The following is a 13572-nucleotide window of genomic DNA, read 5'->3' on the forward strand; positions in this document are numbered from 1 at the left end:
TCAAAGTCAACATTTACAAGAAGTTTTAATACACTGACACAGGGTTTCATTTTAAAGAATTAATTTATTTGTTATCAGAATTTTAGTACCTTCAAAATAGTCAGTGTTCAAAATAATAACAGTATAGCAGTTCAACACTAGGAAACCATAAATACAACGATAATCGGTTATAAACTTCTTTCAACGTACGATTACACTTCAGTACTTTGTAGCATAACCGTTGGTTGTTTGTTATAACGGCCACGCATCGTTCCACAAATGCTTGACCTCGAGAGACAGGTATTGCGGCCCAGGAATCGCGAACTACCGATCACAACTCTTCCACATTTTTCGGCTTGACTTCAGAAACTGCGTATTTGACATCTCCCCACAGGTTTTCAATTGGATTGAGGTCAGGAGATTGCGCTGGCCACTCCATAACCACAATCTTCTCCGCTTGAAACCATGTCTTAGCACGTTTACTTGTGTTTTGGATCGTTGTCCTGCTGGAATACCCATTTCAGCGGGATCTCCTCCTCAGCATAAGGCAGCATTACTTAATCAAGGATTGTGATGTACCCATGTTGATCAATAATGCCAGGTATATGATATACCGGTCCAACACTATAGTAGGAAAAGCATCCCCAAACCATAATTTTTGCTCCGAGCTCCGTTTTACTGTCTTAACCGTATACTGTGGTGGGTATTCCGTGCCAGGTGGACGTCTTACATATTGACGACGACCTTTTGTCCCAAATAGCACTATTTTGAACTCATCAGACAAAAAATTTTTCGCCATTTTTCTCTGGACCAGTCGACATGGAGTTTAGCAAACTTCATGCGATTTACAACATGACGTTTTGTCAACAGCGGTACCTTCCTGGGACTACGGGTATTAGGTACTGCAGCGTGACGTCACGAATGAACTCAGTGTTAACCGGCTGAACCTTTTTGACAGTTCAGTGGTACTGTTTACAAGCACTTAGTCGTTTTTTCGAAAAAAAAATTCTAAAATTTCCGAATTTTAACTTGAAATTGTCGAGGAACAGCGCATTGCAAGGATTTTGCTCGTGAACATTTCAGAAATGTGGTTTACATCTCACTGCAGTCTGAAAAATTATCGAGAAAATCCACCCAAGAAAAAATCGACTAAGTCCACGTAAACAGTACCACCACAAACGAAGTTACAGACGACTTTCTCCGAAGAAATGAATTAAAATAATGTGGTTCTCTGTAATAGAATTTTAGTCCACCTTCCGCCCCTCACCGCCAGGTTCGCTAGTATTTTTGTTTTGAATTAATTCAAGTTGGTTTTGTGTGCAATGATCTGGCAACTCGTGTCCTTGCTCGTGTTGACGGGGTGCTGTTTTCTCACTCATCGAAGGAAATATTGATTAGAGTGAGAAAGTAAGGAACAGTCAGCGCGGGAGCCGTGTGCGTTACTATAGGTGCGGCAGAAGGAATGTAGTCGACTCTGTCGTTCTCACGGTGTTCTTACGCATGATCCAACGTTTCGTCACACTAGATTATGCATAAGAACGTCGTGGTAATACAAGTGCTGGCTTGTTTCCTTCTGCCTCACCAATCACATTGATCACAGCACATACGATTCTCCGTCGGTTCGTGGTGCATTGTGCATTCTTTGTGCCATACCACCAGTCCAAACACTAGAAGTTTTGGAAGGTTCTCCCTCAGTACCTGTAAGCAGTGTGATACCAGCTGACATTCGCATGGGTAGAGAAATCCGGAACATTTTCTCACTTTTGAGCATCAACGTCAACCCGGTCTCGAATCGCATTTCCGCTTGAGGTGGCACCGTTGGCAGTAATCTATTGCGCCGTGGGAAAGACCTGCTTAGTGCACTAGTGCTGGAAAATTCTGCAAGTTCGTCATTAAAATTAAATCAACTTTTCTTCGCTGTAACGTACTCCGGATCAGACTCGCTGGTGGAACGTTTTCGTGTGACGGTTTGCGACCCAAAAAGCTTCAGTTTGAACTGCTTTCCAAAAGATTTCTGGGCAGACGTCTTGGGACGCACGATCTCCACCGAGGCATCCGTTAGCGTGTTCGTGTCGGAGCGGATGACCTGTTTGATCGGCTGCAATTCCACCATCGATTTTCGGCCCTGCTTTTTGTTTAACTTCACACGATAGTTGAAATCGAACACGGTCGACAATCCGGCGGAGGATGCTTCGTCTTCATTCTCCGAAGAAGTCAACGATTTGATCTTTTCCGAGCTGAGCTTCTCGAGCCTTACGACCGGTTTGACTCGAAGTAATTTTTCGACGGAAGTTCCTCGTGGCAGTGGAATCTTCTTGACCAGTTGCTCCAGACTGATTTCTTCGCTTCGAAGAAACGAACGAGGAAGAACTAGATGATGACGTGGACAGCCGTCATTTCGACGTTGGTTTCTTTCGTGTAGAAACCAGATCGGAATCGCTGTCGTCACTGTCTATTGCGGTTCGTCTTTTCTGAGATTTGCGTTTGGTCGTCAATGCAACTGACTCTTCAGAATCTGAATCATCCGATTCAATCTGACGTCTGCCACTAGATCGGCCCCTAGAACTCCCCTCTCTGCTATCGTTACCGGCTTCCCCCATCTTGCTGCTTCCACTCTTCGGGAAGCCTCGGCTAGCTTCAAAACCGCTTCCGGCGTCTTTCGGACAATCGGACGACAAAAGGTGAAAACATAGTTCTTCGAGGAAATCTCCATGCACTGATCTTGGCGACAAGTCGAACCGCACGTTGCACAAAGGATCAGATCCCAACGCTTGCAATCGTCGTAATCTCGCCCATACCGACAGCGACACTCTTCAGCGTCACACTCCGAAGGACGTTCCAACTGATCGTTGAATACATTCGGTTCCAGCTCCCACGAGGCATCCCTCGAACAATTAAAATAAAATATTCAGTATTCAAATACCGATTCACCCACCTCCGCCGCTTCGCTTAATTTTCCGGAATATAAATGCCACGCTGATGGATCTGCTGACTAAAGTCGTCCTTGTTGCCAAAGGGCAATTGAAAAAGTACCTCGCCGATTGGGCAAACTGTGCCACGTAGCTCCGATGGAACCAGCCATTCTGACAGCACGGGTCACGAATCGATTCCAGCTTCCTGTACGGTCCCATATCATCGTAGCAAATCCCACAGGCTTCGGTCTCGGAGTGTTTCACCTTATCCACCAGCGCTACGTGCTTATCGCACCACGACTGGAACGTTTCCACGTAATGCGACAGGCACTCATTCTGCATCCCACAAAGCGTATGGAATGAACGGAAGCACTTCTTCGCGCAACACCAAACGTTTGCATACCGTTCCTTGCAGATGTAACACCTTTGTCCTCGGATACAAGCTTCCTCATTTCTGATGTCCTCCTCCATGAATCCGAAGATTCCCTCCTCGTCTTAAGGTAACAAGGTACACGTAGCAGGTATAATGACTAGTTTTGCCACGTCTAGTAGCCCGGTCCAGAATAGAGCATCGTACCGCAATCATGCTCAAACGCGTGACATACAGCATCTTTAGCCGAAATAAATAATAAATTGAACAAAATTGGTTTCATCCGATCCTCCTTCATTCTCACCATCTCACCTTCAGCACGTCGATCGATTCGATGGATTTCGGCATGATTTTGGAGTAAATTTTCCTTCTTCAGATCGCCCTCGTCGAGAGCTTTCAGTTCCTCTACGGAGGAGCAAATGCATACCGAGTATGGCCACCCGAAAAAAAAATAATTATAATAAAATAACGAAATTACAATGATTTTTACGGTTGAATTTCGGGCACATTATAAATTTATTGTTAAATTATTGGACGGGTGAAAAAATAAATTTCGTTTTAAAAGATACAATTCTCAATGAAAATTAATTTGATGAAATCAAATTTGTTCGAGAAAAATCAGTTTTTTTTTATTGTTAAGATGCTTAACAACCCCCCTTTTTTACTGTACATTTCTCATATACTATGATTTTCGTTTTGATTTTATGATAATCAACAAAAATCTCCATTCAAAATCATTGTATTTTTATTGGATTTTTTTACGGGCGGGTCCTGTTTGGCGTCCAACAACGATATCTTCTCGGTCGCGAATGACCATGGCTTTGGTTAGGAGCACCGACTGATGAAATCTTTAGCAACAATTGCCGCCAAAAAGCGCGAGTCATTGACAGCTCAACATCGTTTACTTGTAAGCAAATGTTAACCCGATGTGTTTACTCCTAATCATTTTGGCCTAAGGTCTTTCATTATACAAAAGAAGTGCAGATAACAATGAACACAACATAGTGACATGCAGTTTGACAACAGGCTCTCCCTTTCAATTTTCGTTAGAGAAAAAGAGATAACAGGCGGTGCCCCAATAGCATCAACTACTTTAAGCTAGTAGATATGAGTAGATAGTGTTGCCGTGAGGTACACTTGAAAATTTCAAATGTAAGTGCGTCAAACCAAATTTCGAGCCGCTCCGTCTGTCACTTCGTTTGTGCTTTCCACGGCCCATTATGCTATATTAGAAATAAAAGTGACACATTTTCAATCCCATATTATGATTTTGCATACTCACTGACTGATTTAACGTAGAAAAACTTTCATAAAATATGGATGAAAATAAAATTTAGCTAGAAACAATCACTACTGCTATTTTTTTGAGCAGCTTAAAATGGACGTTGCAACAGGTTCAAATCAAAATGTCAACAAAGGGAAATCGTAACGCTACAAGCAGTATCTCATATTAACATGAGATGTCACTAGTGAGCATATACATGATTGGTTGCTTAAATCAGTAACGCATACATGAATTATGAATGAAGTACTCAAGCATGATATGGCACTGCTATTTTATTGAACACAACTGTATGTTCTTTAAATCTAGTTGGTAAAGTTTTCTTGGTTTGTCCTATATAAACTTTTTTATAATGATTACAGCTAATTTTATATACCCCAGCTTTACCTAAAACATCTACTGGGTCTTTAGTGGATCCTAACAAAGATTTTAACTGGTTATGTCTACTGGTGAAAACTAAATCTAATCCGATTTTTTAAGCTTACAAGTAATATCTTGATCAAATGGAACTGACACTCGTTTCAAGGGTTCAGATGCTGCGGTGAGGGTTGTAAATAATCTCCTTTGTAGAATTTTCGCTTTTTTATCGATGATTGCCTGGATTGTGGTCACCTTGTATCCGTTGAGTCTCACTGTTTCGAAGATGTACTGCAATTCCTTAACCTTTCCTGTTTCGCTGAGTGGAAGACTATGCATCCGATGAATCATGTGAAGGAAGGCGGCCATTTTTGCTGGAACGAATGGTTGGAAGTATAGGTGATAACTCTTTTGGTGCTGGTTTGTTTCTTATAAACTTCGTATTCCAAAGAAGAAGATGATGACGATTCTCTGATGATAAGAAGATCGAGAAATGCGAGTTTTCCATGTTTTAACGTAGGATTACGTCTTTCGGGGGTGCAATTTCAAAAAACCAAAATCGACCGTGATACGAAAAGTGGTCAGGTTTTGACCACATACTATATAACTCTGTAAATAGCAGATGGATTTTAATTCTAAACAAGCCAATCGATTGGAAATTTTTCTACGAATCTTTTAAAATGAACACTTTATCAGTTTTCAATAGGTAACAATTGCATAAATGTCCAACTGTTGCAATGGTGATCAAAATTATCACCGATTGCCTGCCAGAAGCGTTTTCTCTAACACAGGTTTCAAAATCGATTTCCATCTGGTCTCGCCGAACGGTGCTTATTCAATCACCGTGTGTGGTTGTGTCCGTTCGGTGGTTATCATCATCAGCAGCAACAGTGCTTTCGGTGCGTGGCGTTGAACATTCGGTCTCCAGTACACAACGAAAGGCTGACCGCAAGCAACCCACATGAGCGTCCATTCAGCGAAGAAGGATGAAGAAGCCACACCGTTACTGATCGGATTCAGTTGCTCGTTGTGAGTCACTGTAGGCCATCTATGCTAAGCGCGTCACCCTTGTTCCAAACAACATACAGCTCGCCAGCCTCATCTGTGTTGACACCTTAATAGCATTACCAACCGATGGAAACTAACGATTTAAAATTGGCTCACTACTTGACTAGCCTATTGATCCCAAGCAATTCGATTGACGTACCCTATTCTAGTCAAAATTCTAGTACTACACAATGTTTGTTTTGATTCGCTATGAAAGTTTGACAGCTAAAATGAGGGGTTTGTGGATTTTCCCATGTTTCGAGGGGTGCATCGATAAGCTTGGGACCGAAGAGAGTACCAGAGCTGAGCCAAAAAGTTGAGCACGTTTCTTCGGGACCTTCTAGTCTTAGAGTTACCTCTATGATACAACCGCTTATTTTTTTATACTAGAAACACACCCACTTTAGCACAGCAAAAACACACCTTGACACAATCAAACACCCTTCTGCCACATGAAAAGATATATTTTCTATTATTTTTGGCACCCCTGCCAGGATTTTTTACGTCTGATATTTACATTCGTTTGTTGTTTATTAAAGATCCGACCGACGTTCGTGGCTTAGTGATTGTGGACTGGGCTCGACGGGTTTTGCCAGTTGTGCGTTCGCAGACGATCCGCTCAGCTAACTGCCGCTTACAAAGGAGTTCGTTTTATTTTCGAAATTTAGATCCGGAGATAACTTCGAAAGGGGCGCGCTATGCCCGGCTAGGTTATCTGGGGTTGATTGAGACTGGTGTTCGTTTAGGATAGATTCTCTATTCTGACCGAGCATGTCCGGGTCAGCATCCGTGATGAAAATGTGATTGGAATCAAGTGCGAAAATGCTACAAATTCTGTCATACACTGCCAGCATACTTCCCGGAAATTTCCCATCCAATCGTTCGATCAACTATTCCAGCAAGTCCTGCATCTAGTCCAGCATACTTTGTTCAATCTATCGAGTGCAGCTGCTCTGGAGTCCTCGGACCCGGTAGGCATTCCAACAGCACATCCAACTTGCTTGAAATCGAATCTAGCTGCGCTTCGGAACTGTCTAAGGTAACTCTAAGACCAGTAGGTCCCGAAGAAAAGTGCTCAAGTTTTTGGCTCAGCTCTGGTACTATCTTCGGTCCCAAGCTAATCGATTCACCCCTCGAAACATAGGAAAATCCACGAACCCCTAATTTTATCTGTCAAACTTTCATAGCGAATCAAAACAAACATTTTGTAGTAGTAGAATTTCGACTAGAATGGGGTACGTTAATCGTTTGCTTGGGACCAATAGGCTAGTCAAGTAGTGAGCCAATTTAAAATCGTTAGTTTCGTATTGATTGTTGCTACTACTACTTCTATCATCTTGTTTATTTATCCCATCTCTATTTATCAAAATTTAACAGCAGCACTCAATTTGTCGTACCACCATGCAGTATTGCCAGTTTCACCTCTGCGGTGTTGCAACACCCCAGCCCGGAGCATCAGGTAATGGTTGAAATTCGGATTTATTGAATCTCCAACACCGCTAGGTTCACCACCCCACGTCTTTGAACTTTGCCATCAGCGGTCCTCACGTCCACCAGTCGGATTCGTCCATCCGAACCCTTGGTTACCGCCACCAAATCGCCCTCGTTTAGCGGCTTCTGCTTGTCGAACCATTTCGACCGTTCTTCTTCCTTATGTCTTCCGGAACATCAAACCGTGATTTGGCAACGTAGAACTCCAGCCCCGGTATCTGCTTTGCGTCTGCCTTGATGTAGGTTTCGTCATCCATAACCACACACATCGGTTTCGTTAACCACTCTCGATACAGCTTCCTTGCGCGGGATTTGGCCGCCGTGTTTTATTGTTCACGCCGGTTCGATGTCTTCCGGACCTTGAATACACGAAGGCCAGCTCGTTTCATGGTTTGCTGAACGAACCAGGTGGAAAACTTTGCCTTCAGAGTCGCGTCGCGAATCGAAAGGATCGGCTAATGCTTGGAATAATCCAATACCTTCCGCGCCTTCACAGGGTCAGCTGTCTTCGATTTTCTTCCACTTCCAGCCCGCCGCTCGGTCATCTGGGACTCCTTAAACGATTTTACCACCCGAGACACAGTTGTATGGGTGATTCCCAGCTGTCTTCCGATCCATCTCATGGTCGCAGTCGGATTTGCCAAGACGGCGCGCAAAATTCTCCGGCGATTTTCTTCTTGTTTCGATGACGTCTCAATAACCACTGAACCGATTTTGCACATGTAAACAATTCACTCCAAACTAGTTATACCCAGATTTTCATCAATTTTTACCCACGGATAAAAAAGTTGCACACGGATAAAAATGGTGCATTTTTTTCGAGCACAAGCCTTAACGCTTCTCTTTTTGTCGACCGATCGCTACTTCCACCGGACACAGGTAATCAATGCCCACGGAGCGGAGCTAAAGGGCCGTAGATGCGAAGTGACTCTTTCAACTGGTAGGGGAGCCTTCCTTGGAGATCTTGGACGGAATTTGTTCACTTTGCACCATACACGCCTCTTCACCACATTCTGGATCGATAGGCGCATCTTGGGAATCTGGAACCTCTGTCTCATTTCGTTGAACACCGTCTCCGAATTTGAGTGACCGAACTCTTCCTGATAATACTGGATCAGTTTCTGCGTAATTTCGTGGGATCGGGACAAGATTATCGGATGCTTTTGTCGAAGGAACTCTCCCCAGAAGTCGCCAGTCTACCGTCCATACGCAGCACGCCTTTGTCGTCAAGTACCGGTGAACTCTTGTAGATGCAACTGCTCTTCCTAATCTTCTCCAGCGGTTGACCCGGCTGGCGCTGCAGATTGTTCGACAGCATGCTCATTTCATCAGAGAAACTGTCCCACTGTACCTGCCGCCACATGATGGTTTCGGCCTGCCCAAGTGGTACCTGCACTGCCGCATAATACAACGCCAGTTGACAATGAAGCGCAGCTCCACGGTAGCCGTCACTCGCAAGAGTCTTGTCCAACGAGAAATCGCTTCAACGTCGATCACCTCGCGGAACAACACAGAACCTCGTGCCTCCTCCTCGGTTTCTTCAAACGTTGGTTCTTTCGATGGCCACTGAAATCCGGTCCTTGGAACCATACTCCATCGCTTTGAAGAGGCGGGCCTTGCACCCACTTCGTCAATACGTCTGCTATGTTGAGCATGGTTGGCACCCATCGCCAGTCCGCAACTTTCGTGAGCTCTTGGATTTCACCGACCCGAAATGTAGCGAATTGCTTGTAGCGATGTTGGTCGGAATTCAACCAACTACACACTATGCGAGAATCCATCCAGAACCGCTCCAGACGAGGAATTGACATCATCAGACTGCACTGAACAATGCCGTTTACCACCGCTCGCAAATACGCCACGCATCCGTACGCGTGTTCGCTGGCATCGGTGAAGATGTGAATTTCCAGCGAATCGATTTTGACGCGCCTTGCACCACCGAGATAGCAACGTGGAATTCGTTTGGCTTCCACCTCTGGCAACAGACTGGTCCACAGCTCGCAGCACCTGACATCGATGTCCTGGTCCCAGTCACAGTTGGAACGCCACAGATGCTGGATGATAATGTTGCCGTAAATGTTGAATGGCGACAATAGTCCGAGCAGGTCGAAGAAACCCATTACACAATTTGCGACAAGCCTTTTCTTCGGCCGTTTTCCCTCATACAGGTACGCCAACAAAGAAAATTCGTCCAGGTCTGGATCCCAGATTGTCCCCAGAACTCGGTCCTTGGAAGTTTGCTGATCCCGGTAGAAGTGCACCGGTACGGCCGATTTCGTCTCTCCCAGATTCCGAAGAACTTCTGGCGAGTTGGACACCCAGTTTCGGATCTCGAAGCCTGCCTTTTGATGTACCAAACGGTGCTCCTGCGCTAGCTTGACTGCCTCTTCCACTGTATCGACACTGTCGAAATAATCGAATCTGCTATACGCGGACCTGCTATACGCGGACCTGCTATACGCGGACGTAATTTATGTACGAACCAATAACATAAATTGGGAATTCGGATGAATATTTGTGTTATTGGTTTATTGCGCATTTTGCACCAAATTAGACTCCTGTGCAAAAAATAATTGCACAGTAATATTTTCGCACATGCCAGAACATTTAAAAATGACTTATTTGAAAGCAGTAACAGCTTTAGAACATTACTAGCAAGCTACACTGCTGAATTAAAGCTTTAGAAAGCATTGAGAAGCTCCATATTTAACTTTTATGACCAGTGCGAAAATATTACTGTGTACTTATTTTTAGCGCAGGAGTCTAATCAGGTGTGAAATCCGCAATAGGTACTTCCACCAACATAAATATTTCTCGGGTAACTTTTCAAAAGGACCTATCTAACAATTGCGTCAGTTTGAGAAAACCGAAGTTAAAGTTCAAAAGATTGTTTTTTTTTAAATTGTTTTAAAATGGAACAATTTGGATCAAACTTTTAACCATGATTAATCAATAATATCACTGTAGAACATCGTCGCTAAATCATTACTGCCATCTGTTGAGTATCCTATGGTGGGTAGTACGCAGAACAGATGGCGGTAGTGTGTAAACGTCAAACGCAAGGGAATTGACTATGCGCGCCACAGGTGGTGGTACTACCAACTACGATATTTTTAAATTGACCGTTAAATGCTTGTTCGATGAACAACTTGCGAGTGTTATGTCTGTTTGTCTGTGTATTAAAGTTTGAAGTAAAGTGGTAAACCTCTGATTGTGTTTTCCATTCAAATCTATGATTGTAAAACGAAAAAAGAACAGTGTTGTACTTTAATTAACTTTATTTTCAATACCGATGATACAGATGACACTTGCCACGTAATTACTACCCATAACTACACGACTGTCTTAAATTAATGGGCATAGGATTAATCAATCACTATCTGCCGGATCCAAATCGGCGTCGAAGTTTTCACTCACCGTGTTTTTTGGTTTTGTCCCACGTCCAGGAGGAGCCAAGGTCTTAAGGAATGCTTCATAATACCATTTCTGAGCGACAAATGGCAGCAGACGGCGTAGATCTTTTTGTTTGGCAGTGGGTAGTTGGATAGGGGTTGTTAATATAGGGTTCAGCTGAATGTCCCCAAATCTTCCAGTCTTCGATGAAAATAGTTGGATAAAACGAAAATTTTCTTCAACAACATCGTTTTTGAACTTCACCAAGCCAGGTGAATCAGAGGAACAGCAGAACACTCTAGCATCTTTAAATCTGAATGGCTCATTCGATGTGGTGAACTTTGGAATCGTGTATCTGGCATCCAGAGCCAACAAATCGAAAAAAAAAATCCTTATGCTTCATATCTTTCACGACAATTGGAGGAGACCGTCGAATGGAAGCAATAAACAAACTCCAGTCCTGAGGGGTTTCGATGTTAGTCTGCGTCCTTTTTTTGGCCCGTTCTATTGCCGAGTGAATCGTATCACATTCCATGTGGCTATGACCCGTAGCCATAAACTTATGGCATATTGTCAGATTTCGCCCTTCAGATGCTGCCAATTCTACAACGTAAGCCATAAGAAAAAGAACTATACGGTTGTTATTTTGTCCAGCGCATCTGTCACTGTACATAATAACTTCCTCCACGCATGCCGGTAGCCCTTTCAAATAATGCCACAAGCAAGATCCGATTTCTCTCGATCCCCGTTTTGCACGCGTTTCGTCCCAAATGTAACATACCGGAATATTTGCACCTATCTGGGTCTCATATACCCTAAGGTTATATGTATAAAGTTGTCGGCTATAAAATGCTCGACCGCATGTGAGATAAGGTGTAGCAAGTTGCTTCTGAAGGTCGAAAGAAATTGTTCGCACCGACATATCCTGATCCGCCTGCTGTCGATCAGCTTTTTTCTCGTCATAGATGCGTTGAGCCGCTTGCTGATGTGCCTCCTTCCGTGCGATTGTCTGCTGTCGCTTTTCCTCATCTGTCTCTACCTGAAGCTCGATTTTGAAGGTATCACATGCGTTGCATGTATCAATTTTTGGCTTTCTAAATTTGAGATCTAGGGACTTGAAGGCAAGCCGATAAGTATTATAATGGACTGGAATGAGATTGTCTTCTCCACACTGGTCTTGGTAAAGCTCATACATGCGCTGAATGGTCAAATCAGACGACAAGGAGAGTCGAGACGATTTCTCACGAGCGTAAAGACTTTCTTCAGCTGGAAAAGACTTGATATGTTTGAGGACGTAGTCGGCATGCTCTGGACTAATTTTTCTTCGGGAACAATTGTTCTTCCGCTTATAATCTGCAGCAATTCCTTGTCCCAAAACAAGTTTATCAGCGAGACTACGAACTTTTCTATCCTTCAGGTCAAACGTAGCGATAAACATTCGTTTGCAGACTTTAACGGGACCTCCAACGCCAGGTTGTCGATAAATTCGAGACCGGGTACGTCTTGAAACAAGAACCTAAAGGAATTAATGCAAAATGATTCATAAGTGTATACGTAATACAAACAATCCTGTAAAAAGACTATGTTATTACCTTCGGACGAACCGTATTTATAACGCTCATGTGACTGGACAAGAACTGATTTTGAGTCAATTCAAGAAGCGTAGTTAGCAGTTTCTTTCGGACCGGTTCAGAAAATTTGTCACAGCATCTTACAACGCTTCCATCCGTTCGTCTGTATGAAAGCCCTTTTTGTTTGAGGATGTTGTTGCTCTTCCGTACCTTTACTTTGCTTTTTTGTTTAGGTTCTTCGCCGTCTGTGTGTTCATTTGCTTGATCTTCTCCAGCAGATGATATTCCAGTTTCATGGTCGGATAAGCGATCATTTTTGAATGTTTCGAAATATTCAAAAATCGATAAGTCATTCAACAGACTTGCGTCACCGTCTGGAAACCATTCTGGATCATTTTGATCATCCTGAAGCGCCCATACTCCGTTGCGCATCCATGTTTCACTCCCGTGTTGAAGTGCCCAACGTAGAGCAACAACTCGCGTGGTCTTTCTTTCTCCGTAAAATGAAAGACAGTGCAATTCCATTTCTACTGTATGGAAAGAGCTCTTTGATGAATCAGTTATCCTGAGGTTGGAACTGTGCTCGTCCGCACCTAGCAAACCTCGGATAATAAACTCATCAGAACAACTGCCCCGATTCTTTATTATTCGAAACCTTTTATACATGAATTTGTTACTTAAACTCTACACAATAGTTTTTCTCCAGTATGTACATATAAAGCGAGACAGATAGTTTTTCTCTTGGAAAGTCGGTGTCTGTTTTTTTTAACAAGAATTAATGCTCCTCGCGGTAGGAACGGCTATGTAGAATGCTTACTCACCAATGTTTACTTTGACCTTTCGCGAAGCACCTAGTTAAGCCAGCGCGCATCGCTGACGACGCGGTAGCAACTGTTTATAAACAACTAACCCTGGAAATGTGCGACATTGTCACTGCTGCTGTTAAGTTGTGTATTTTCTACTACCGTATGGGGGTCTATTACTGGTTAATTTCTTATTCAGATTGATATTGGATTTTGAGGCCTTTGCAATCCGAAAAATCATCATCAGATGCTGGTTCAGACTGCTTCATATTATTACCAATCAGACTCGGGTGTCTAAATTGATCAACATCAACTTTGGCTCCAAATTTCTCTTATTTACAGTATCCATCATGATCATGCCGTAGAA

General features: G+C 43.3%; 1 protein-coding gene and 1 pseudogene across 1 annotated transcript; both read right to left on the bottom strand.

Annotated features, from left to right (window-relative positions):
• Nucleotides 1-1562: 1562 nt before the first annotated feature.
• LOC135707519 (pineapple eye protein-like) lies at nucleotides 1563-7580 on the bottom strand (annotated as a pseudogene).
• A 1008-nt stretch (nucleotides 7581-8588) lies between these two features.
• Nucleotides 8589-12716, bottom strand: LOC135707520 (uncharacterized). Its single transcript, XM_065229363.1, has 3 exons — nucleotides 12619-12716; nucleotides 8956-9841; nucleotides 8589-8900 (listed from the first exon to the last, which is right to left on the bottom strand). Exons 1-3 carry the CDS (start codon nucleotides 12714-12716, stop codon nucleotides 8589-8591), a joined length of 1296 nt encoding a protein of 431 aa, XP_065085435.1.
• Between the last annotated feature and the right edge of the window lie 856 nt (nucleotides 12717-13572).

The sequence above is a fragment of the Ochlerotatus camptorhynchus genome, unplaced genomic scaffold (genome assembly GCF_037179485.1).
Source record: "Ochlerotatus camptorhynchus isolate MF236.1 unplaced genomic scaffold, CSIRO-AGI_Acam_v1.1 ptg000313l, whole genome shotgun sequence".
Classification (NCBI taxonomy): domain Eukaryota; kingdom Metazoa; phylum Arthropoda; class Insecta; order Diptera; family Culicidae; genus Ochlerotatus; species Ochlerotatus camptorhynchus.